Source organism: Rhinolophus hipposideros (genome assembly GCF_964194185.1).
Source record: "Rhinolophus hipposideros genome assembly, chromosome: 6".
Taxonomy (NCBI): Eukaryota; Metazoa; Chordata; class Mammalia; order Chiroptera; family Rhinolophidae; genus Rhinolophus; species Rhinolophus hipposideros.
The window spans coordinates 22103834-22130638 of NC_138052.1; the positions used below are offsets into that span (position 1 = coordinate 22103834).

The 26805-nt window shown below is 34.1% G+C and overlaps 1 protein-coding gene across 7 annotated transcripts in view; it reads right to left on the bottom strand.

Annotated features, from left to right (window-relative positions):
- The window catches only part of LRP1B (LDL receptor related protein 1B), a 1877633-nt gene that overhangs the window by 189088 nt on the left and 1661740 nt on the right, over positions 1 to 26805 (bottom strand). For 6 of the 7 annotated variants that reach the window (XM_081051911.1, XM_081051912.1, XM_081051909.1 and 3 more), the window contains 6 exons: positions 24357 to 24545; positions 23341 to 23489; positions 17489 to 17582; positions 10301 to 10417; positions 10054 to 10173; positions 8455 to 8574 (listed from right to left, as the gene is read on the bottom strand). In XM_081051911.1, coding sequence (XP_080908037.1) covers positions 8455 to 8574; positions 10054 to 10173; positions 10301 to 10417; positions 17489 to 17582; positions 23341 to 23489; positions 24357 to 24545 — 789 coding nt within the window. The remainder of the gene's footprint in view (positions 1 to 8454; positions 8575 to 10053; positions 10174 to 10300; positions 10418 to 17488; positions 17583 to 23340; positions 23490 to 24356; positions 24546 to 26805) is intronic. The other variant, XM_081051910.1, reaches the window with a different exon arrangement.

Here is a 26805-nt window from a genome sequence, read left to right on the forward strand (position 1 = left end):
TACAGATCTGTCAAATCCCTAAATCTGCATTTCATTCCTAAAATGGAAATTACAGGGGGAAGATGAATAAAGTTTGAAATTGAGATTCTGAATTAAAATCCTACAGTTGCTACAATCAAAGTATTCTACTTATTTTGTTCAGGCATTCAAACGTGGTATTTGCCCGATATTGTGATAAATAGTGAAACAGCCTTCCAAGAGTAGGCAACATCAATAGTCTAATAAAAGTGTGTATATTTATGTCTTATTTTTCTTCAGTCACAGAATGAAGAATAAACACCTTCAGGTAAAAAGCAATTTTATAATAACTATTAACAACTCACAAAATGAAGTCACAACTATCTTGCCACAACTGTGAAGGTAGCATAGATTTAAATCTTTACTTACACAGAAATTTCACTGCCCTTAGTAAAATTTTATGGTGGGGTTAAGACAAATAAAATGGTTGACATTTCTTCCTTCTTCTCCCTTCTGTTTGTGTGTATATGTATGTTTGTACACCAGTCTGGAACTTATAACAATCACTGTGGCTAGGAGAATGCTATATAATTTTATAATGAAAAGTATTGAAATGTTTTTCTCTTTATATACACAGAATGAGGTTGATTCATGCTATGTTCACAAAGCAGATATTTGGTGTCAAATAACTGTGAATTCAAATCCAAGCTTCACCACTTGGGACTTGGGGCAACTTACATATCTCCTTGAGCCTCATTTTCCTCATTGATAAAACAGGGAAAATAAAGAGATTAAATGTGGATCAGGAAAAAAAAAATGGCGGCGTGAGGTGAGGCTCTGTAACGCTCCCCTGGAATTTACAACGAATCGGACAACAATAACTCCACAAAGGACTCCTTGCACAGCAAACAGGCAAGACGAAGAGGCCGACTACTGAATTCACCTCCAGGTGGGTGAATCGCGCGAGCAGGGGAGGAGGGAGAGGAGAAGTGCAGAGACGGAGCCGCGCGGGCGCAGGACACAGACCTAGCTCAGTGCTCGGAGCGCGCTGCTCCCGGATCTTCCGCAGCTGCGGGAGAGGGAAGGACTCGGACTGCTAGGGCTCCGCTTACGGCCCACAGGGCTGAGGGGGCAGCATACAAAACCACTGAACCCAACGCTCGCTCACGGCAGACCTCGGAGCAAAGACTGAGGGAAGAGGGCTGAAATCGGTGGTTTAAGCCCTCACTGCCGAGCAGAGAACGGAAGCCCTAGGCACGGAGACTAGCCGCCCCTCCCTACCCTCCCAGAGCTCGCCCCGCCCCCACCTGCCCGGTGCTAGAAGCGATAAAGTAGTAGTGTCGGATCAAAGGACAGAATATTTGCTGCTCTGAGAACTGTGGACCGCAGACACAGATTCGCAGCTCAACTAGTTCCGGCAAAGGGGAGGGAGCTGTGGAAGCAGGACTGGCTGTGGTGGTGGTCACCGCCATTGCTCTGGGCCACCTCTCACAACTCACCCCGCCCCTGGCCCCACCTATCTGGGCGGATCCCTGCAGGAGTAAACAGAACTGCTAAAACAAACGGGCTCTGAATCTGGTGCAGAAAGAGCTTTGGAACTCCAAAAGCTCTTCGCATACCTATCAACCTGTTGCAGAAGACACTCCTGTAGATGTCTAGGAAGAGAAATAGTAAATCAGTGATTGCCATGAATAACCAAGGCAACAAGATAGCTCAGAAAGAAAGTGAAAAGTCTCCAGAAAAGGAACTTAGAGATATGGACATTTGTGATTTAAATGACAGAGAATTCAAGATCACAATTCTGAAAAAACTGAACGAGATGCAAGAAAACACAGAAAGGCAGTTTAATGAACTCAGAAACACAATCAAAGAACACCATGAGCATTTTACAAAAGAGATTGAAATCTTGAAAAAGAACCAAATAGAATTTCTGGAGATTAAGAACTCAATAGAAGAAATTAACAATAAAATATCCAGCTTAGGTAGTAGAGTTGACCAGATGGAGGAAAGAATCAGTGACATCGAAGATAGGAACCTGGAATTTACACAGAGGGAAGAAGAAAGAGACTTGAGACTTAAAAGAAATGAAAGAACTCTACAAGAACTTTCTGACTCCATCAGAAAGAGCAATATAAGAATAATGGGCATACCAGAAGGAGAAGAAAGAGGGAAGGAAACAGAGAATATATTCAAACAAATCGTCAATGAGAACTTCCCAAACTTGTGGACAGAACTGGATCCTCGAATCCAAGAAGCAAATAGAACACCTAATTACCTCAATCCCAACAGGCCTTCACCAAGGCACATTGTATTGAAGCTGTCTAAAATCAATGATAAAGAAAGAATCCTCAAGGCAGCCAGGGAAAAGAAGACAGTAACTTACAAAGGAAAGCCCATTAGATTATCATCAGATTTTTCAGCAGAAACTCTACAAGCTAGGAGGGAATGGAACCAAATATTCAAACTATTGAAAGAGAGAAATCATGAGCCAAGAATAATATATCCAGCAAAGATCTCCTTTAGATAGGAAGGAGGAATAAAGACCTTTCCAGACATCCAGAAGCTGAGGGAATTTTCTAATACACATCCTGCACTACAAGAAATACTAAAGGAGGCTATTAGACCACCATCAACAGGGACAACTTGTGGCAACCGAAACATAAAAAGGGGGAGCGTAAAGGCCTGAACTGGAATATGGGAATAGAGAAAGTAAGCGTACTGAAGAAACTGGAATACTCTAAATATCAAACTTTCTTTTACATAAACTCAAGGGTAACCACTCAGAAAACATCCAAATCTGAAATATATACTGTAATAAAAGAAGAAACAGAGGGAAACATCATAGAATACCACCACACAGAAATAACAGACAACAACAAAAAGGCAAAGAAACAATGGAGATACAGCCTTACCAGAAAACGAAAGACAGAATGACAGGAAATCCTCACATATCAATAATCACCCTAAATGTAAATGGACTGAACTCACCAATAAAGAGACACAGAGTAGCAGATTGGATCAAAAAACTAAACCCAACCATATGCTGCCTACAAGAGACACATCTCAGCTACAAGGACAAGCATAGACTCAAAGTGAAAGGGTGGAAATTGACACTTCAAGCAAATGGTACCCAGAAAAAATCAGGTGTAGCCATAATGATTTCCGATGAAACAGACTTCAGGTTGAAAAAGATAACAAGAGACAAAGATGGACATTTCATAATTGTAAAGGGGACTATACAACAAGAAGACATAACAGTCATCAATATTTATGCCCCCAATCAGGGAGCACCGAAATATACCAAGCAACTACTAACAGAACTAAAGGGAGAAATTGACCAAAACACAATTATACTAGGGGACTTAAATACATCATTGACAGCTATGGATAGATCATCCAAACAGAAGATAAATAACGAAATTGCAGCCCTAAATGACACATTAGATGAATTGGACATAATTGACATATATAGAGTACTTCATCCTAAAACATCAGACTATACATTCTTTTCTAGTGTACATGGAACATTCTCAAGGATAGACCATATATTGGGACACAAAATCAGCCTCAGCAAATTTAAGAAGATTGAAATCATACCAAGCATATTCTCTGATCACAAAGCTTTGAAATTGGATATCAACTGCAAAAAGAAAGCAGGAAAAAACACAAATACATGGAGATTAAACAACATACTTTTAAAGAACGACTGGGTCAAAGAAGAAATTAGAGGAGAGCTCAAAAGATACATAGAAACAAATGACAATGAAAATACATCCTACCAAAATTTTTGGGATGCTGCGAAAGCAGTTTTAAGAGGAAAATTTATATCATTACAGGCCTATCTCAAGAAACAAGAAAAATCCCAAATAAATAACCTCATGTTACACCTTAAAAAACTAGAAAAAGAAGAACAAGCGAAACCCAAGGTCAGCAGAAGAAAGGAAATAACAAAAATCAGAGCAGAACTAAATGAAATAGAGAACAAAAAGACAATAGAAAAAATTAATGTGACAAAAAGCTGGTTCTTTGAAAAGATTAACAAAATCGACAAACCCTTGGCTAGACTCACTAAGATAAAAAGAGAGAAGACACTAATTAACAAAATCAGAAATGAAAAAGGGGAAGTTATCACGGACACCACAGAAATACAAAGGATTATCCAAGAATACTATGAAGGACTATATGCCACCAAATTTAATAACTTAGAAGAAATGGACAAGTTCTTAGAAACATATAGCCTTCCAAGGCTGAATCATGAAGAACTGGAAAATCTTAACAGGCCGATCACCAGTAAGGAAATTGAATCAGTCATCAAAAACCTTCCCAAAAATCAAAAGTCCTGGACCAGATGGCTTCACCAGTGAATTCTACCAAACCTTCAAAGAGGATCTAATACCAATCCTGCTCAAACTCTTCCAAAAAATTGAAGAAGAGTCAGTACTCCCTAACTCATTTTATGAGGCCAACATTACCCTGATACCAAAACCTGGTAAGGACAACACAAAAAAAGAAAACTACAGACCTATATCTCTGATGAATACAGATGCTAAAATCCTAAACAAAATTCTAGCAAATCGAATACAACAATGCATTAAAAAGATTATTCATCACGACCAAGTGGGGTTCATCCCCGGGGCACAAGGATGGTTCAACATTCGCAAATCCATCAATGTGATACATCACATAAACAAAATAAAGGACAAAAATCATATGATTCTATCAATTGATGCAGAAAAAGCATTTGATAAGATACAACATCCATTTATGATTAAAACACTTACTAAAATTGGTATAGAAGGAAAATACCTCAACATAATAAAGGACATATACGACAAGCCCTCAGCTAACCTCATAATTAATGGTGAAAAGCTGAAGCCCTTTGCTCTACGTTCAGGAACACGACAAGGTTGTCCCCTATCACCTCTGCTTTTCAACATAGTGTTGGAAGTCCTCGCCAGAGCTATCAGGCAAGAGAAAGAAATAAAAGGCATCCAAATTGGGAATGAAGAAGTTAAATTGTCACTCTTTGCAGATGGCATGATGCTATACATAGAAAACCCTAAAGACTCCACCAAAAAGCTATTAGAAACAATCAATGAATATAGTAAAGTTGCTGGCTACAAAATCAACGTACAAAAGTCCATTGCTTTCCTATATACCAACAATGAAATCTCAGAAAAAGAGATAGAAAAAACAATTCCTTTTGCAATTGCAGCAAAAAGAATAAAATACCTAGGAATAAACTTAACCAAGGATGTGAAGGATTTATATGCTGAAAACTATAAGACATTTTTGAAAGAAATTGAAGAAGACACAAAGAAATGGAAAGACTTTCCGTGCTCATGGATTGGAAGAATCAACATAGTTAAAATGGCCATATTACCCAAAGCCATATACAGATTTAATGCAATCCCCATTAAAATCCCAATGGCATTTTTTAAAGAAATAGAACAAAAAATCATCAGATTTGTTTGGAACCACAAAAGACCCCGAATAGCCAAAGCAATATTAAAAAAAAAAGAACAATACTGGAGGTATCACACTCCCTGATTTTTCCTTGTACTACAGGGCTACAATAATCAAAACAGCTTGGTATTGGCGGAAAAACAGACACATAGACCAATGGAATAGAATTGAGAACCCAGAAATAAAACCACATAAATATGGACAGATAATTTTTGACAAAGAAGCTAAAAACATACAATGGAGAAAAGACAGCCTCTTCAATAAATGGTGCTGGCAGAATTGGATAGCTACGTGCAAAAGAATGAAACTGGACTGCTATCTGTCACCATGTACCAAAATTAATTCAAAATGGATCAAAGACTTAAGCATAAGACCAGACACAATAAACTGCATTGAAGAAAACATAGGTACTAAACTTATGGACCTTGGGTTCAAAGAGCATTTTATGAATTTGACTCCAAAGGCAATGGAAGTAAAAACTAAAGTAAACAAATGGGATTATATGAAACTGAAAAGCTTCTGCACAGCAAAAGAAACTATTGACAAAATAATGAGGCAACCAACTGAATGGGAGAAGATTTTTGCAAACAGTTCCTCTGATAAGGGGCTAATATCCAAAATATACAAGGAACTCATGAAACTCAACAACAAAAAAACAAACAACCCAATTGAAAAATGGACAGAGGACCTGAAGAGACATTTCTCCAAAGAGGATATACAAATGGCAAATAGACATATGAAAAAATGCTCAACATCGCTAATCATCAGAGAAATGCAAATGAAAACCACAATGAGATATCACCTCACCCCAGTCAGAATGGCTTTCATCAACAAAACAAATAGTAACAAGTGTTGGAGAGGCTGTGGAGAAAAAGGAACTCTCATACACTGTTGGTGGGAATGCAGACTGGTGCAGCCACTATGGAAGGCAGTGTGGAGGTTCCTCAAGAAATTACGAATAGAATTACCATATGACCCAGCAATCGCTCTCCTGGGTATCTACCCCAAAAATATAAAAGCATTTCTCTATAGAGACACGTGTACGCCAATGTTCATTGCAGCTTTGTTTACGGTGGCCAAGACATGGAAAGAACCAAAATGTCCTTCGATAGATGAATGGATAAAGAAGTTGTGGTACATATACACAATGGAATACTATTCGGCGTTAAGGAAAGATGATATAGGAACATTTGTGACAACATGGATGGATCTCGAGAGAATAATGCTAAGTGAAACAAGTCAGACAGAAAAAGCAGAGAACCCTATGATTTCACTGATATGTGGTATATAAACCAAAAAGAACAAGACAAACAAATGAGAAACAAAAACTCATAGACACAGACAATAGTTTAGTGGTTACCAGAGGGTAAGGGGGTGGGGGATGGGTGATGAGGGTAAAGGGGATCAAATATATGGTGATGGAAGGAGAACTGACTCTGGGTGGTGAATACACAATGGGATTTATAGACGATGTAATACAGAATTGTACACCTGAAATCTATGTAAATTTACTAACAATTGTCACCCCAATAAAATTAATAAAAAAAAGAGATTAAATGTAAAATATTTAATACAGTTTATGGGCCACATGGTAAACATAAAATAATTATTAGGCATTATTGTTATGTTGATTGGTAATCATCAGTTTGAACAATCTACCAAAAAGCAATTAAAGCACATCAAAGTGAGGAGAAAGAAGAACAAAATATAGATGTAACATTCTAGTGAAGAAATTATTCAGATAGCTAATATAAGTCATTATTCCGTTTTGCTTTGGTAAACAAACATACAAGGCGACAGAACAAACTAGCCAGTAATATAAACTAGTCTGCAAAAGTCACTAATAATTGTTATGTACAAGTCAGTAATGAATGTAATTTGAGGCCCTGTGAATTGATTATGAAGACTTATTTCACAAAGTGGTAAAATGTGGTTGTAAGATACTGAGATAAGCTATACCGGTTGCATGTTCTGAAGACTCAGTTACATGGAAGACAGTATTATGAAAAAAAAAACAAAAAACAAAAAACAAAAACAAAACAAAACAAACAAACAAAAAAACACTTAAAGACACATTATTGCCTGTGATTATACATGCAGATCATAAGTGGTGTTCAATATTAATGGAATTTCAAAGAACCTAAACTTGTTTTTATAATTTTCATTTCTCTCATAAAAGTTAATAAGAGCAATGTGAAATCTAGCAAATGTATTTAACACAATTTTGTATGTGAAGCCTGGAAATCTTACCTTTAGTTTAGACAAACTTGTCTTCTCTAATCAATTAGTAGATTAAGTTTTTTTGTTTCTCCAACAAGGCCAATTTTGGTGTATTCACCCACAAAATAGCCACTATCAACGTTTAATAAATGTTGATAAAATGAATTACACATGAAACTACTCTTCACGCCTGTCTCACAGTTGATATTTTCAAGATAGGATAAAAGGCATTATACAAAATTGATAACTTCTCCATTTCTGCAATGTTAATTAAGGAATAATTATTATAAATAAAATAAATGATTTGAAGTGAAAATGTTAATTTTTCAGAAACAAATTCTAACTGAAATGATTGCTGTCATCTACTAAAACAGAACAAATGTTTTTATTACCTTTTCCTTTTTTTTTTTTTACCACATATAGGAATGAGCAATAATCATTGAATGAATGGAAAATCTTATGTATTTAAGCAGACATGAAGTCTATGACAATATAAAAATAGTGTTTCATTGTTTCTATTTATTAAATGTTACTATCATGTGCATGCTGTAATATAAGAAGATGATAGTTTTATCCTGCCTTTTTGTCTGTCTTTTCAGAAAAAGTTTTGACTTATACAATAAGTAATACTTTTCTGCCATCCCCCTCCATGCTTTTTATAAAATAGCTAACCTGAGGTTATTGACTATGTGAAACTTTCTCACGTAGGATTTCAGTTTCATTAGAATTGCGTTCAAATCCATTCCCCCACGGCCATCTTAGATGATGACACAGACACAACAGTAAGATCCACGGGCACAAAGCACTCACCGCAGTTGGCCTCATCTGAGGCATCTGCGCAGTCTGGATCCTCGTCACAAACCCACAGCTTGGAAATGCAATGCTTCGTAGTTTTACACTGGAAGTAGTCTGGAGAACAGCTGTTTTCAGCTGCAGGGGAAAACATCTATTAAAATGTAGCTTTGGACAAGGACATTTTACTTAAAAGGCAATTAGAAAAACAAATGATTAAGGTAGTTGAAAATGTATCTGATTTAAATTAATAAAACTCTGAAGGTGAGGAGTTTGAACTTTGAATTATTTATAATGTGTTCCTAATATCCTTTCCAGTAGAAATAAAGAAAACGTATTTCTCCAGTGATGCAATTAATAAAAATCAGAGTTTTAAATCAACCCCACCTCCATTAGATATTTTGAATCTGATTTGAAAACTAAACAATTCAGGACCTTTCAAAATAATTTTTTCCAGATAAATAAATTAAAAAATTTATGCATATGCATTGCTATAAATGGAGAGAAAAAAAGAATGAAATTTGGAAGAGAACAGTGAATGAAGAAATAAAAAGCATAATTTATTAAAATCTCTAGTTGTTTTGAGTCTTTGAGGGAAGAGGTGAATATCTGACTCAGACTTTAAACTGCATCACAAATCCTCGGCAGTTTAATGGAACAACTTCTGGAATGGCTAACCATAAAGTACTGGTACTGACTTTATTCTGAATGCATCATCTTAATCAAATTGCTGGATGACTGCACATTATTTACTGATAAAAGTTTTAGGGGAATAAAATAAAACTTCAGCAAGACAGAAATGTTGACAGCAGTTCTGTTGAAATCCTGAAAGTTGACAGGTGTTCAATCGTTTGGATCCTGTGTGTGCGTGTGTGTGTGCGCGAGCGCACACATGCACACGCCTGCCTAAGTGCATGTTAATTTATGATGTCAACTGTCTTGCCTTCCACTTAATGTAATTTAATTTTTGGCGGGAGTTGGAAATAAGAGGTGAACAAAATGGAAAACATTTTACATTGTTCTTAGAAGTGGCTTGTTAAGGTACATTAAGTAGGGTTTTCAACAAGAAGTGGCTTGTTAAGGTAATTAAGTAGGGTTTTCACAGTTTTTAACAAGTAACTTTGTTAGGCTAATTTTCTCATCATAACTTCCAATGGATTTTATGAGAAAAAAGCAGTCTCTAATTAAAATAGAGTTGATTTTAAGTAACTAATTAATAAATAGAAGACAATTACTTGTCACTACTTAATATGGGGAAAAACATCAATTTATGAGAACACAAAACAAAACAGAACAATAACACCATAATCACCAGTAACATTGTTTTTGCTTCTTCCTTTAGTGATGATATGGATGAATGAATGATATTTCATGCTTGTGATAATCTCTAGGTGTTTTTTTAAGCAAAGATCACCCATATTTTGAAGTTCTCAATATTCTTTATATAGAGATTCTATATAGAGAATAATCCACCCCAACAGACAATTATTTGGAATCATTTGCATATAATTGCTGGGACATTTTCCTATACTGTGTGAATTTATGGTGCACAATAATAATTTTTATGCCAATTTTAGTTGGGAGTCAGTAGTAAGACAACATGTTTAGGTGACTTACGACAGTCCCTTTCATCTTCCTCATCCCCACAGTCATCTTGTCCATTACATCTGAGGTTTACTGGGATACATTTCTGGTTCTTAGTACACTTGAACTGACCTGAGAGGCAGACATGTGTATCTAAAAGATAAGAACGGGGGCGGGGGGAGGGAATTGTGGTCAAACCCATGTCTTAATTGAAATCAGTGAGGACGTAATCAGTTAAGAATGAGATTTATGTTCCTTAGTTAAGAATTTAACCACCTACCACAGTTGAGTTCATCAGAATTGTCTCCACAGTCATTCTCTCCATCACAGATGAATGCAGGCAGAGCACAGAGCCCTGTTCCACACTGAAATCGGCCTGGCTGACATTTAAATTCGGCTAAGGAGGAAACATATAGGTATTGTGGAATGATAATCTTAGCTCATGACTTGCTAAACAGAGCTTTTCTGATATTCAAAATACTTATAGTATTATTTATATTAAACATATCCTAGAACACAATAGGAATGTCTCAAATCTAGACAGCTATTAGGTTCAGATGTACAGCTAAGCTAGGAGCAACTCAGAAGGCCTCAAGATTACATTTCACAAACTAAAAGAGCACAATTAAAAACATATAAATATAATATATAAGTATGTATACATATATATTTAAAAACATATAAATGTCTACTCACTTCAAAGAAATAGTATTGAGAGATTAAATTGCAAAATATAATTTATTGTAATTAAAATAAGTTATTCCAATATCATTAAAAAAATTGTGTCATTGATCACATTGCCTGTCATATGTAAGAGAGGAACATCTACCTCAATACATATATCCCAGATATACTTACAGGAAATGCTTCTTGTACATATCACATTTTAAATCAGACTTATTGATATTCATTTCTATGATTCTATTCATATGTATAAAGATAATACCTTGTAAGCAGTAAAGACTTTTACATATCATAGATATTTTATTATGGTAAATAAATACCAGATGATAATGCATTTTATTCGCTACATTTTTAGTTTATATAAGAAATAATAATAATAATAATAATAATAATAATAATAATAATAATTATAATTATAAAAGTAGGATCTACTGAGCATATACTAATTATCAGGCACTGGGTTAGGCTCGTTCACAGTTACGTCCTTTCATATGTGGTTACTAATTGAATCTCATTACAACCTTTTAATCTCAGAATCACCATAACCATTTTATAAATGAGGGAATTAAGTCCATGGATTTACAAGTTTCAAGTGCCAGACTTAAAATTTAAATCCAGAGCTGACACTGTAGTCTTTTCACAAACTATGTTACTTGCAATTAAAAGACAAATTTTTTGACTGATGATCCTAATGTATTTTACTAATCACTGACTTTGAGATTAATAATGACAAATAATTATAAGTAAAATCAGTCAATCAAATTAATTATATTTTAAACTTTCTTTGGAAAATAAATTATACTTTATAATTGCAATATTAAACATTTCCTTAACATTAAAAAAACAACTTTTAATACATGCTTGATTTCCATAGAAATGAGTTATAAAATACTGAAAGTAATTTACCATCAATTTATAAAATTTATTAATCACTTTAAAATTTTAAAATATTCTATACTTAATTTTCTCTTGCTGTCAACATATGCAATTCCTGTACTTCTTATGCTCCATATGCAATTTCCTGTAATATTATTTTGCTACCTAAACAATCCTCCTATAAGAATGAGGGAAATGCATCCTTCAATGCCTACAAAATAACTGGGAAGCCTATATGACCTTTAAATGTGTCCCTAGAATGATCCTTGGTGAATTAGAATGCCATAGGAAATATAATTTTAAACTTATGATGCCAGAGAATTCTTGATGCATGACTCATATATATTTATGCAAAAACATTATGCAAGTTTGCAAGTATGTGAAGCTGGGATCAAGCTTTCCTGCCTTAAGGTGCAATTATAGGTATTGTCAAACAGCTCTTAGTAACTGCAAATACTGATGATGCAGCTCCTCAGAAATGGATACTAAACACTTCACAGACTCGTGTAAATCATTTTCACCTCACCATGACTGTCCAAATAGTTATACCTATGAACATCTTTGCCAAGATGTTTAACACTATTAACCCATCAACTCCAAGTAAGAGATAATTTATTAAAAAATCACAGAGAAAAATTTCAATTAAGATGGCAGAGTAGGTAAACACTGTGCTTACTTCTTCTTACAGCCAACTCAGAATTACAACTAAACTACAGAACAGCCATCATTGAGAATCTTCAGAAGTCTAGCTGAACAGGTGTTCTATAACGAGGATATACAGAAGTAGCCATGTCAAGACTAGTAGGAAGAGCAGAGACACAGAACAGGCTGGTCCCACACCCACATGTGGCGGTTAAACATTGAGAGGGATATCTTGGCTGCAGAGCTCCCTCCTGAGGGGTGAGGTTTCCCAGTCCCACAGCAGGCTCCCCAGCCTAGGATTCCAGTATCAGGAACAGTAGTCCTCACAGCTTCTGGCTGTGAAAACCAGTGGAAATTGTGGATGAGTGAGATGAGGGTGTCTGCCGTCCCAGGTGCTCCTCTTAAAAGGAATATACACGGACTTACTCCCTGATGGACTCAGCTGCTCTGAGCTCCAGCACTGGGGCAGCCGCTTGAAAGGAGGGAAATGGAGAAGGAGGGAGCAGAATTGTCTGGTTTCAGAATGAGTGCTAGAGGAGTAGCTTTCTTCCAGACAGAAATGCTGGCAGAATTCATTGTCGTTGTTTTTTATTGTTGTTGTTGAGCCCTCACCCCACTTAGCAAACAGATGCAAGTACTCACCGTATCTGAGTCTCTATCAACCTGGCTAATACCATTTGCCCCATCCTGGTGATTTCTTGAGACCTTACCCCACCAAAATTGTGCCCACCCAAGACACTTTTAGTGGCTTTTCTATACAAAAGACCTGTCTTGGCTCATTGTTTAGTATTTCCTAAAGTCTCTCAAAGGTTCACAAATCCCACACAAGCAGCATTAGATCTCAGAACATCCTTTACCTCTTTCTAAGCAGCGTTAAGACCTGCACTAAAGGGAGCCAGCCTTGGTTCACAGCTTAGACACTCCCAGGCACCTCCAAGCCCAGCACAAATGATAAACAATTGCAGATCACTTTGTAGCTCATACCAAGTGGCCCTGGACAGGGTATGGGCAGCAGCTGACCTGGGCCTGCAAGAGCCCCTCCCAAGAGGGCCCAAAACCAACACACCTGGTGGCCAGCTTCCAACCACTCTAGAGCACCTCCACCCAACCACCTCCACAAATGACACATCCAAAGGGAAGGCTCGTCATGCACCAGAGCTCCACTAACATGAATCCTGCTTCATAGGGTGAGCACCTACACAAAAGCTCCTTCATTGTAGTCCAGACAATCCTCACAACAAATCATCCTGAGGGTCAACACCTTCTACTAATGTGCAAACAGCAACCACGGCTCAACTACAACAGGAGGGCCCAGGAAACCCCCACAAGGGGCACACTTGAATCACTCAGCTCAGTTGGACAGGGAGACTGCCACTGGTCCCCAAAGGGCACCTATGAAAAAAGCCACTCTACTAAGATTGGGAGACACAGCAGCCCTAATACATAGAAACAAACACAGGGAGACAGCCAAATTGGAGAGACAAAGAAATATGCCCCAAATGAAAGAACAGAACAAACCTCCAGAACAAAGACATAAAATGGAGACAAGCAATCTACCAGACTCAGAGTTTAAAACACTTGTTATAAGGATGCTCAATGACTTCAGGGAAAACTTCAACAAAGTTATAGGATATATAAAAATGAAGATAGAGAACATAAAAAAAATAAAGTCAGACATGAACAATTCAATAACTGAAATAAAGAATACATTGAAGGGAGTCAACAGTAGATTAGATGAAGCAGATAATTGAATCAGCAATTTGTAGAATAAGGTATTAAACATCCAATCAAAACAGCAAAAATAAAATAATAATAATAATAATTTTAAAAATACCGTTTAAGAGGCCTCTTGAAAAACTTCAAGCATACCAACATTCACATCATAGGGATACCAGAATAAGGGAGAGAGCAAAGAATTGAAAACCTATTTGAAGAAATAATGAAGAAAAACTTTCCTAACCTGATAAAGGAAATCAATATAGAAGCCTAAGAAATGCAGAGCATCCCAAATAAGATAAACTCAAAGAGGTCCACACCAAGTTACATCATAATTAAAATGCCAAAGGTTAAAGACAAAGAGAAAATCTTAAAAGCAGGGAGATAAAAGCAGTTAGTTAGTTACAAGGGAGCTCCCATAAGACTGTCAGCTGATTTCTCAACAGGAACTTTGCAGGCCAGAAGGGATTGGCACAAAATGTTCAGTGATGAAAAGCAAGGACTACAACCAAGATTACTCTACCCAGAAAAACTATCATTTAGTCTAGAAGGACAGATAACTATCTTCCCAGACAAGAAAAAGCTAGCAGAGTTCATCACCACCAAACCAGTATTACAAGGAATCATAGAGGGACTTCATTAAGATTAGGGGAAAAAAAAAAAAAAAAGGAAAGTATGAATAATAACATGGCAATAACTACATATCTATCGACAATTACTTTAAAGGTAAATAGATTAAATGCTCTAATCAAATACATAGGGTGGCTGAATGGATAAGAAAACAAAAACTTTTCATATGATTCTTATGGATGGATGGATAAAGAAGAGGTGGTACATACCGTGTTTCCCCGAAAATAAGACCTAGCCAGACCATCAACTCTAATGCTTCTTTTGGAGCAAAATTTAATATAAGACCCAGTCTTATTTTAATATAATATATGACCGGGTATAATATAATATAATATAATATAATATAATATAATATAATATAACATAATACATAACATAATATAATAAACATAACATTATAATATAACATAACATAACATAACATAACATAACATAACATAACATAATATAATACCAGGTATAATATAATGTAATATAATCCTGGGTCTTATATTAATTTTTGCTCTAAAAAATGCTTTAGACTGATGGTCCGGCTAGGTCTTATTTTTTGGGAAACATGGTATATACATTGGAATATTACTCAGCCATAGAAATGAATGGAATCTTGCCATCTGTAACAACATGGGTGAATCTGAAGGATATTTTGCTGAGTGAGGTAAGTCAGACAGAGAAAGAAAATGCCATATGATGTCACTTATACGTGGAATCTAAAAAACTAAATAAATGAACGAAGAAAACAGAAACAAACTTATAGATACTGAGAACAGTTTGATGGTTACCAGATGGGTGGATGGGTGAAAATGGGGAAGGGCTTAAGAAGTCCAAATTGGTAATTACAAAGTAGTCACATAATAGGGTATAGCACAAGGACCATAGTCATGCTATTTATGACAATGCATGGTGTCAGATGGGTACTAGATTTATTTGGGGGTGATCACTTCATAAGTTATATAAATATCTAATCTCTATTTGCATATCTGAAACTAACAAAATATTGTACTTCAACTGTAATAAATATATATAACTATATATATTAATTATATATATTAATTATATATATTACACATATATATTATATCATATATATGTATATTATATATATGTGTGTCACAGAGATAATGCCACTTATAAAAACATATATGTAATATGTATATTGTATATAATATATATTATATATGTTATATGTATATTTTATATATATATACATATGTGTGTGTGTGTGTGTGTGTGTGTGTGTGTGTGTGTGTATGTAAAAGTATCACAGAGATAATGCCACCTATAGAAACACATAGTTCTGGTACTTAACCACGATAGGGATCATATAGAGGTTCTTAGATACCGGATGTCTCTTTGGTTCCCCTTAAAAGACATTAAAGTTATATTTGCTCACCATATAATCTGTAAGTGGGTGAATGTGAAAAAAATCATTAAACTAAATTTGTATTTATTTATTTTTTTATATCAATATGGTTACAGCATGAAGTTTCCATCAAGATTAAAATTAGAGTGTAGGAGCTGAAAATATATTAGAAGAGAAAGCACTGGGAACTAATGACTTTCTCTGCAGGTCCTCACGGTGATACTTCCTCAGAGAAAACTTTAGGGAATCTGGCAGGAAAGGCCATCTTCACATGAGGACTAAGTTAACACGTGTATGCTTGTTTATTTCTATAAATTACAAAAATAAGCTGTATTTACTTTTCTATATCGTGAGAATGTTCATTGTGGGAAATTAATAATTTTTTTTAAATAAGTAAATCTCAACTGATCCGTTTGATATTCCTTTAATTCAGTAACTTAAAAAATGAATAACTCAGGCATAATAGTATATCTATCCCATACAGATACTTCTCTTTATACATTGTCTATCATAATGAAAACAAAAACATTGAATACATTACTTGCTGCTTTCAAACACACAAATGAACTATGTGATAGAATTTCATTAGTGTGGTGCAGTTGGTAGTGACCAGAAGAATCAAATAGAGCTCATCTCAGTAACTATCTATAGACCCTGAGTTTGAAACAGCTTTGTAATTATGTAGTGCTAAGTCCACCAAATAAAATAGCTAGCTTTCACTGTGACAGTACATTCTTTCTTTGGTGAAAACCTAAGAAGGATCTTGAACATAATTGTCAAGGACAAATCATGGTAACCATCTACTGGGCTGTTGAGTAAATTATCATGATGGACTACAAGCATCTTCAACTTGACGGGACAATACTAGAGTGACCCAGGGAGTGAATTGTGAATTGTAAAAGGCTATCAAGAAAAAGTCTGCTGATTGTCCATCACAACCAAAGTTACCAAAGAAAGCTAAGAAACAAACCAAAAAAAAAAAAAATAGCACTTAACCATGCCAATCACAGTCAGACGTCAAGCCATTGGTAGTCATTTTAAGGCAACAAGTAAGAAAATACTAAATTGCCTAACTGTAAACTAATGATTTATATTGGAAAACCTGAATTTTAATGAGTTTTCTGTATTTTAATACTGACAGAAAAGTAGGAAAAATGAATCACATAGAAGTAAGATTTCAGTCGTTCAGTGAGATCCTGAAAACTTGCTCATTTTTGCTTTGAAACTGATGACACAGTAAGTCAAAATAATGCTGATTGTTACTCTACTGATCACTACATGAAGCAATGTACATTCTACAAGTCAGAAAATTTTAGAAGAAAAAAAAAAACTAACAGAATTTTAATGATGCTGTCATTCTGAATGTAATAGTTATCACATACATAGCCAAGACAGTGCAACACATTTTTGTTGTATTTTTAAAGATGCACATATAAAACCTTTCTATTTCGGATTTGGAAAGGGATTAGAAGGCAATACTTTAGATCCAGCTTCAACTTTTTGTGTCTGAGATGTAAGGAGCTCTAAATTCTAAATCACTACATTTGCCAATGTACTCACGACAGTCATCAGGTTCGTCCGATCCATCGCCACAGTCGTCCACAGTGTCGCATTTCCACCAGAATGGAATACATTTGTCAGTTTTGCAACGGAACTTAAAAAAAAAAAAAGAAAGAAAAGAAAAGAGAAAGTTGAAGAACCCTACTCATATATAATGAGAATTTAAAACTCACCAAGTTGGAGCAGGCTAGCCTTAGCTATTGCTGTTAATGTGAACTATGGTGGTCTAAGAGAATTCTATAAGAGGGAACAAATGCACATCAAGCAAAATGATCTGCCAGAAAAGCACTTTGTCCAGGAAAAACCTCCTGAGATTTCCTGAGCACAGAGGAACTCACCCGTTTGCATCTTGCCCACGGCTGCTTATGCACTACAACAGAGCTGAGCAGTAGCTACAGAGACCATGTGTCCAGAAAAGTATAAAATGTTTATTATCTGGACCTTTTACAGAAAAAGTTTGCCAAACACTGAACAGGTCTAACAATTATTAATAATATCAGGAAGAGGTATCAAGTTGAATTAATTCAGTTATTTGAATTAATTGAATTGAATTGCATTTTTTAGGAATCTTGGACATTTCAATTAATATCTTGTAATCTCTGTTTCTTAGTCACCAAAAGAGGAGCTCACGGTAATCTGAAGAATCCTTTCCAGCTGTTATGCTGTGTGTGATTCCATGGAATTTCCTAAACACTGAAAATACTGCCTTAGCCATAATTAATATCTGCCCTACATAAATATTAACAATACTTTTTTGGAGCAGTTGAGACCGATACAGTTATTTTCAGTTTTTTTAATTCTTAATAAATACACATGATATTTTAGGATAAAAAAGAGACATTTTGGTAACTAAAAACAGGTGAAAAACAAGACTCCAATCTTTTTTTTCTTCTATTATATATATATATGTGTATATATATATATATATATATATACACATATATATATATATTTTTTTTAAATAGATATACATAAAAAAAAAACTCTGCTAGAATAAAGCTTGCTATAAAAATTATCCAAAACCTTATTCACTAACATATTTATTAATATGTTTTAGGGGGTCTATCGTTCTTTACATTTAAAATAGATAATAAAAAGTAATAAAAATGTGTCCTAATTCTATTACTTATAGAAATACAAATTTTATTCCTCCCTTTTAAAATGCACTAGCAAATGGAAAGAGTAACAATAGAGAAATTGGTTAAAAATGTTATATAGTAATATTTACTTATAAGATATTTAGCACCAGGTAACTTGTTGTCAGTGAAATTTCTCAGGTTAACATTGCACGTTATTTATAAGAAAGTGTTCTGAACTCAAATCCATACCCTGAGGCAGTGTGCAGAAGTAGTGTTCCCACTGACTTCACTATTGGCCAACTGCACTCAGAGATCAAGAGAGCTCAGTCAATTTATTCCTTAGCGATCTCAGACCACAAAAAAATCCCTTTCTTTTTCTTTTTTTTTTCATTCATTCATTTATTCACTGAGCACATATTTAATGAACACTTACTTCTTGCCAGATATGGTGAAGGTTCTATGAAAAAAATCCCTTTCTTAGCAACATTCACTTCTAAGCTTACCCTCGTAAGATAGAAGAAACTAAAGAAAAATCATACTTTCCACATAAAAAGCATTTATCTTAACAAGCTATATCCCAGATAGATTTGTAACACAGAAAAATATAACCTAAATTCAATTTTTTCTAATGAAAATGGATTAGCCGAGCTACAAGTTTTGCTCATCTAAAATATTGTTACTTTCTTTAAGTAACAGAGAATCTGAAGCTAGTCTTTGATGAACCTTTCTGGATATCATGGAGTTGATTCAGGGTATATTTACATTATTTTTTAAGTAAGTGGGTGATTTTTTTGTTGTTGTTGTTCTTTTTCCAGTAGCAATTATGGGAGGGAACAGAGCACTGTGATTTCAAGTGAAGATGTGACTGTTCAACTGATTTTCCCATATTTTCTTTGCCTCTGATCCTGTCTGTTGCAGTTTTCATAAATTGCCAGAAGTGAACTTTTATTCTTCTAGATAGTGACTATCTGGGGGATATAAGGACAACTCTGAAAGCAATTTCCCTGAACATTAAACATTTCCAGTCATATCAAAGTACATTAATAAGAGGATTTCAGATCTCCTGAGAATATTCAATTTTCCCAATCAAGATTTGAAAAATATCTAAAATAATTATTTTTAAATTCACTAAATATGTTTAATTTGAATAAACACGAACTGTTCAAATTACATATGGACCCAGCTTTTGTATGCCGTTTCATTTTTAATAAGAACATAAAAAGATTTTGAGTTAAGAGAAGTTGGGGTCAAATATACTTATATTAATTTTTATGCTAATCAATATTTTATTCATTACTCTTAGAGGAAGATATCTTCTATTTTGTGTCTGATCTTGATTTTTTCACACTTAAATATAGTAACATAAAAAAGATTAATGCTAAATACAAATATAAAGCATTCTTCATGGTAAATGTTATCCAAGACAATTATCTTCATAAAATAAATTGCAGACTACAAATATCACACACCAGAAGAAGCTATAAAAGAACTACTGAATATATGTCTATCAAAATGGACACAAGGATAAAATGGAAATAACACAGAGTGAAGTTCAGTAGAAACAGGGAAAGTCTCTACCTAAAAGATAAGTAAAACCATTTTTAAATTACTTTATTTTCTAATCATAATAATTTAAATTTAGTATTAGAAGTTTTTAGTTTTTAAAAATTGGTTTAATTTTGATTTTTATAAGATTTTCATATATTCACTTTCAATCCTAACAGAATTCTTATTGGTGTGATTTGCCTATTTTTATTTTCCTAAGATACAATATTATTGGGGTGGGTATATCATTGGTTGTAAAAACTAGATGATAACAAATCAAACTCCCCTAGGAAAATAAATTAAAAATGAAACGTTTTTATCAGAATGCTTAAAAATGCTAAATGCTGTGATTCTGAAATACCTCGATTATTTGCTTCATTTTGATCTTACCTCACTAAAAATTGGTATATAAACTTACATTTCTTCAAGAAGTGTCTATCTTTTTTGTTTGTTTTTTTCCCTCCCATGAAATCAGAAAAGAATCAGAGATGAAATGGCTACATAACCCACAAAACTTACAGGGATAACCACTAATGGATTGTGTTAGCTGGTATTCATTCACTTTTTTCTTAAAGATAAATCAGGTGATAATGCTTTTCAGGAATTATTTTTGAACACAAATCTATATATTTTTTTGTTCTGTCTGGCTATTGTTAAATACTTTAAAAATTCATGCAAAATGCTAAAGAGGGTATTTGAAAAATTGTAAATATTTTAGTGGCGCCATCATTGATACCAAATTGAGAAATAATTTAATTATATGAAAATTATGTTTCTAGGTTGATTTCAATTTTCATTTAATTGATCAGATTTATTTTTGCATTTAATTAACATAATTATCAGTTTTCTTATATAAATAATTTGAAATGTTTTATTATTCTTATGACTGTAGCAAGGTTGATGTTTTACTATCTATGTCTTGCAGTTTGAGATGTTCATCTTTGTGTCAAGCATCCTCTGCCTTTTTTCTATTTTTTGTTGGCTCTTGAGACTGACGACACTGTAAGTAGCTTAGGCAGGAGTCATCACTGCTACGGCACCCAAGTCCTCAGTGTTGGACCTCAACACAGTGACTCATGGACCACTCCAGAGCCAGAACCAGAGGTTTTCTCAGAATCACCTGGAGGTTAAACTGGAAATCTATCTAAACTAAACAGCACTAACAAGAATCATTTAATTTTTTAATGTGATTTCTCCGTTAAATTTTCTCTTTAGGAATAATTAGATTGTTTAATTTGCCTCTCTTAGTGACTTAAATTTCCAGTTCTCTAAAAATAATGTATTTTACTCACATAAACACTTAGGGGATTATAATTAAAACAACACATTTTGTAAAGAGAGAAGAGACTATGGCCTATGCTTTCTACTAGACATTAGAACCTCTAGATGGCAGCTCACAGTAACTGCACATATGCCATATTTTGCCGTGTATAATGTGCACCCACATTTTTGGCCCAAACTTTCAGGGGAAAAAATCTTTCGTTTTAATTTTTTAATTGAAATTTTTATTTGTTTACATTTAGGTATTTGTTTTTTGTATTATAAAGGAATTTTAGCATTTACTTTTCTAACATATTATGGTACAAGAAGTTTTATGTAACAAATAATTACAAAACACAAGAACAGATACAAGGTACAAGAAATGTGTGTACCTGTAACAAATTTACCTTATTTAGGCATGATAGAAGGCCAAGAACTCTTCATTGTTGCAAATTCATCTTTAGGTTCAACAAAACCTATTATTGTATTCCAGGTTATTATTTTGCATATGGATAGCTTTACTGATTTCTAGAGTTACACTTTTAATTCACTTTTAATACACTTTTAAGCATAAATAAAAGAACTGAAAATATTTATATAGATATGGAATTAGTGTTACTCATGTATAATGCCTATCTTTATTTTGCCTTCACAAATTTGGGCAAAAAGGTGCACATTATACATGGCAAAATACGGTACTTTTAAGTAAATTCCAGTTGCACTAGAGGGCAAGGAAAATAACATTTACTATGCACCAGGAACTTTTTCCCTTAATCTTCAGAACAATAGCCTAGAAATATTATCATTTCCATCTAAAAGATCAGAAAACTGAAGCACCAAGAAGTAATGTAACAAACCCAAGGTAATCCAGACAATTTAGAGCAGTCAGGGTTACATTCACGAGTCTGGCTTCAGAGTCTGTGCCCTTAACCAGTACACATACATCACTATCCCCTTCCCACCCACCCCATCTCTGGAAGAGTTTCAATCTTTTTCATCTGCACAATTCTTTAATATATGGAATTCATTTATCACTTGAGAGGCAGGCTGAACTAGTATTAATGTCCACATTTCGAAATCACACCTTAAGAGAAATTCAGTCTCTTGCCATGAAGTTATTGATAGAATTGCACAACTAGTAAGTTCAAATCACAGAATTCTAAGAATAAATTTAAACATTTAAAAAACAAAAATCGCAGTTTCTTTGACAATTCTATCTTAAATAAGATAGTGAATTAAATATAACAAAAACAAATTTTATACTGTCATATGACTACTGTCCAAAACTTTAAAGTAATAAAATCAAGTCTACGCAAGTAGAAAATATCATTAAGTAGAAAATTTAACTTCTGGGATATGTTTTCTGACAATAATTACATTTTGAAGACAAAGAGGTTTTAGAAGGAAATTATTTACATCACAGAATTTTTCATTAACAAAATCAAAAAAATCACTTTTTACCCAATTCATCTTTCCTATATCACATGCTCTGAAGAATGGGAGAAGAGTAGAGATAGTGATACAGAGTAGATTATCTAGGAAAACTTTCTGGTTTGTTTAAGCTGCACATATCTCAGCCTTAACCCTATGCCTAAATTACCTCGCCATCTTGAAATATGTTAAATTTCCTCTGGTGATTCTGCTATGCCCACTCATGATTTGAAACATTATATTATATGGAACTGTGAAAGATTGGTTTTCATTTTTGTTTTTGGCCTCAATGTGTACTTCCTAATTATTAATGTTTCATTTTAACCATATATATCACATTGCTTTTCCCTTACTCTGTGATCCTCTTTACAATGTATGGAATGATCAGCTAGATAATGTTATGCCAAACAAACAAACAAACAAACAAACAAAAAATGATGTTCTGAAAATTGTTTAAACAAATAAAAAAATTCAGGCAAAGTCTTTATAACAGCGTGCCCATATATCCATAAAATGTTTTCTAAGACCTCTACTCACTTGACTGGCTGTGCAGTTAGATAAGCAAGTTCTGTTATCAGCTGCAAGATAGAAGTTGGTGGGACATGCACAGGTGTGAGTCTTTCCAGGGGCTAAAAGGCACAGATGACTGCAACCTCCGTTATTTATCATACAGAGATGTTTGGAGACTACAAATGAGAAAGAAACAACAAGAAAACAGGATATTCAAGACCACTTACATAATATAGGATTAGCAATATGACATTTCAGGATTCATAATTTGATTTTGAATAGAACTTTGTAATCAAGAACTCATCAAGATTATAAATATAATTTTATTTTGTTCCAAATTGTACTTATTATCCAATGACATTATTTTTACTATTAAATAGTTTTAAGGATGCATTTACACAAAAATAAGCATTTTAGTAGAAAAATAATTGTCCATCAGAAAAAAAAAAAAGAGAGACAAGAAGAAGTTTGGATGAAAAGATATATATGTTTAGAAATATTAATGTAAAATAAACAATGAAACAATGACCTACAACTAATAGTGCAGTGGCTTTGTTTTCTAGGACAAATTTGTGTCTTAAGCATCATAATCAAAGCTTTATTCATAGTGGATGGTAGAATTCCTACTAGACATAATGCTTAAGAAAACTTAATATAGTTCTCATTTTCACAACCCTAGGGTTAGTTAAATATAACTCCTTTTACCCAGAAACTAAAGGGCCTATAACTATTTGTACATAATTTGAAGAATGCAGTCTTCACTTGTCCAACTACACGTAGTATTGCCATTTCAGCTTAATATGATTTCATCGAGTCAATAATTGTTTATACTATTATTGAGCTTCCAATCATACCCCTTAATAGCAGTTCTTTGCATCAGCTGGACTCACTCTGTACAATGATGCTAAATAATGAAATCGGGTAATCATTCTTAAAAATAAATTCACACTTAACCTTGGAGGGAACAACAACAACAAAAAAAAAAACGGAATGTTACTGAAAGAGGTTGATGCATTTATGGAAATCATGGAAAGAATAATTACCATCAGGTTGTCTATAAGAATGATACACCTGGATATCTGTGATGGCATGCCATGAGTTAATCAGTGAGAGTCTGTCTGCTCCCGAGGTTTTATGGGCACGGCTGAGTGACTTGGTTTTCCCATCAGTCCAGTAGATGTAGTCTTCAAACAATGTTAGTGCAATCACCCCTGGAATATCTTGATTAGGGACTGTAATAGGAGATGGTAAGATTAATGTTCAGTCTTGGAAGACTGCCAGTTAAAATATTCAATACTACATGGGTTGACAGATACAACTGCTACAGAGCTTCATGTGAATAATTGCTGTGACAACCTGTCAGGCTGGCAAGGTTCTTTATTACCAGTTAAGAGAATGCAGGATCTGGCACGGGAGTTTGCTTTGCTCAGATTTAGCTTGGTTCAACCACTGGGAACAAAATGAATGCAATCCTGCTCAGGGATAATGGCTGCTTCACCAGAAACAAATAGCATCCAACATTTAAAAATTACATATATATAATTTCCATCCAGTTGTTCCTATTTTAAGTCCTTAAATCTGAAGATCATTTTACTGCCTTCTCCCACTCTTATACTGATTAAATTATACATCCGGGATAAAATTTCTATCTAGAGATACAGTGACTATATGACCACTACAAACCATTTTAGTCACTGAGATTTTGAGTATTTTTACTTGCAAAATAAGATGGGAAAAGGATGGAGAAAAGTAAATGTGAGAGGTAACACTATTATGCAAATTTAACAGCCATAAAACTGTGTAGCTGCAGACTAAAATTATTTTATAATTATACCTACATTATAGAACAGTGTTTAAATGTAAACAGTAAATTGAGCATCACAGATGTAAATTTTTTGTTTAAGAGATTCCAGGGTGCTATCAGGTAATAGGATATAAAAAATTTATTTGGTAATTTGGGGTTAAATCATTTTAAACCATGATCGAGTTTATTTTTCAAATTAAAAAAAAATCTAAAAGTAAAAATAAATTAGAAATTCCCCAGTACACAAAAATTAAAGTATATTACTTTGCATTAATTTTCATATCTAATTTTAGAAACTGAGAAAATGTTTATTAATGAAAAAGGTACTGTACGATAAGAAATATGTACTTTTTAAAAAATTAGATTTTAATGACTGAGAATTAATGTTTGACATATTCACCATTCAGTAGCAACTGAATACTATCAAAATTTAAATTACAACTCACTCTTTTCTAGGGAAGTTTACAGCCTTATTTCTAAAATTTGATTTTTATTCTGATGGGCCAAATGTAATCAGATAATTCACTATGACTCAGAGAAAATAGAAATAAAATAAATAAAATAAGACTCCTCACAATAGGTGACGATTTAAGCCATTGACTACTGTCAACATGTAGGGTCTGGCCAGAAATCTGTCTCAGAACAGACACTAGGCATATAAAGAATGTAAAATCAAGAAAAATCCAGATGTACACACTTTCAGTGCAAACACTCAGACTGAGTTATCTGTATACTCCGATAGATGTGGAGCCCATTGCTAAAATGATAAGTGGAACTGGACAGGAAGATGAAAAGAAGGGTATTACCAGAAGGAATCATGTCTGAGAATTTATACAAATTATTTTTACTTTCCCTTCTTGGTTGTATAAATTCATTTCAGAAAGATAAAACAAATGTGGCCAACTTTTAACAGCTGGGTGACTCTTGGTGATGGGCTATCATTATAAAAATCTTTTAACTTATGTGTATGTTTGCAAATTTTTTAAATAAAATAAAAATGTTCAGAAAAAGTTGAAAGTTTCACACACATTCAGTTCTGATTTCCTTGGATGCAAAATAAGTAATTAGATCATTAAATATGGACTTAAAAAGTTAATCATTACTTTAAAAACACTCAACCCACCAGAGAGTCAATAAACCTCTATAGAAAAAGTGAAGTTGTAAGAATTTGCCTATTAGCACCTCAAAAGTAGCATAGTCTTTTTAACTATTTAACTATAAGTAACATTAGCTGACATGTATTAAGAACTTGAGTGCCAGGATGTAGGCCAGTTCTTCTCAGTGAGTTAGGGAGGCAATTCTGGTCACACAACAAAAATTATCAGGTCCAAGTATCAATAGTTTTGAGGTTGAGAAACGCTAAGGTAGGATATCCACTTTATACACCTCATTTTATTTAAGGCACACAGCAACTCTATTGTGCAATAACAGATACTTTGCAGATGACAAAGCTGGACACCTGGAAAACTTAAGTAACTTGATTGAAGAGGAGAGGGAAAAAACTAGTAAATGAAGGCATTGGTATTTAAATCTAAATCAGATTCTTGGGCTGCTGAATTCTTAGCCATTTTACCTACTAGCACTGCCTTTAAGAAAGCCAGCCTACTTGGGTAAAGTGTGGTTATAGTCTGAATTGTGTCCTTGAAAATTCTGTATGTTAAAGCCCTATCCCTCCCCTCTCCAACATG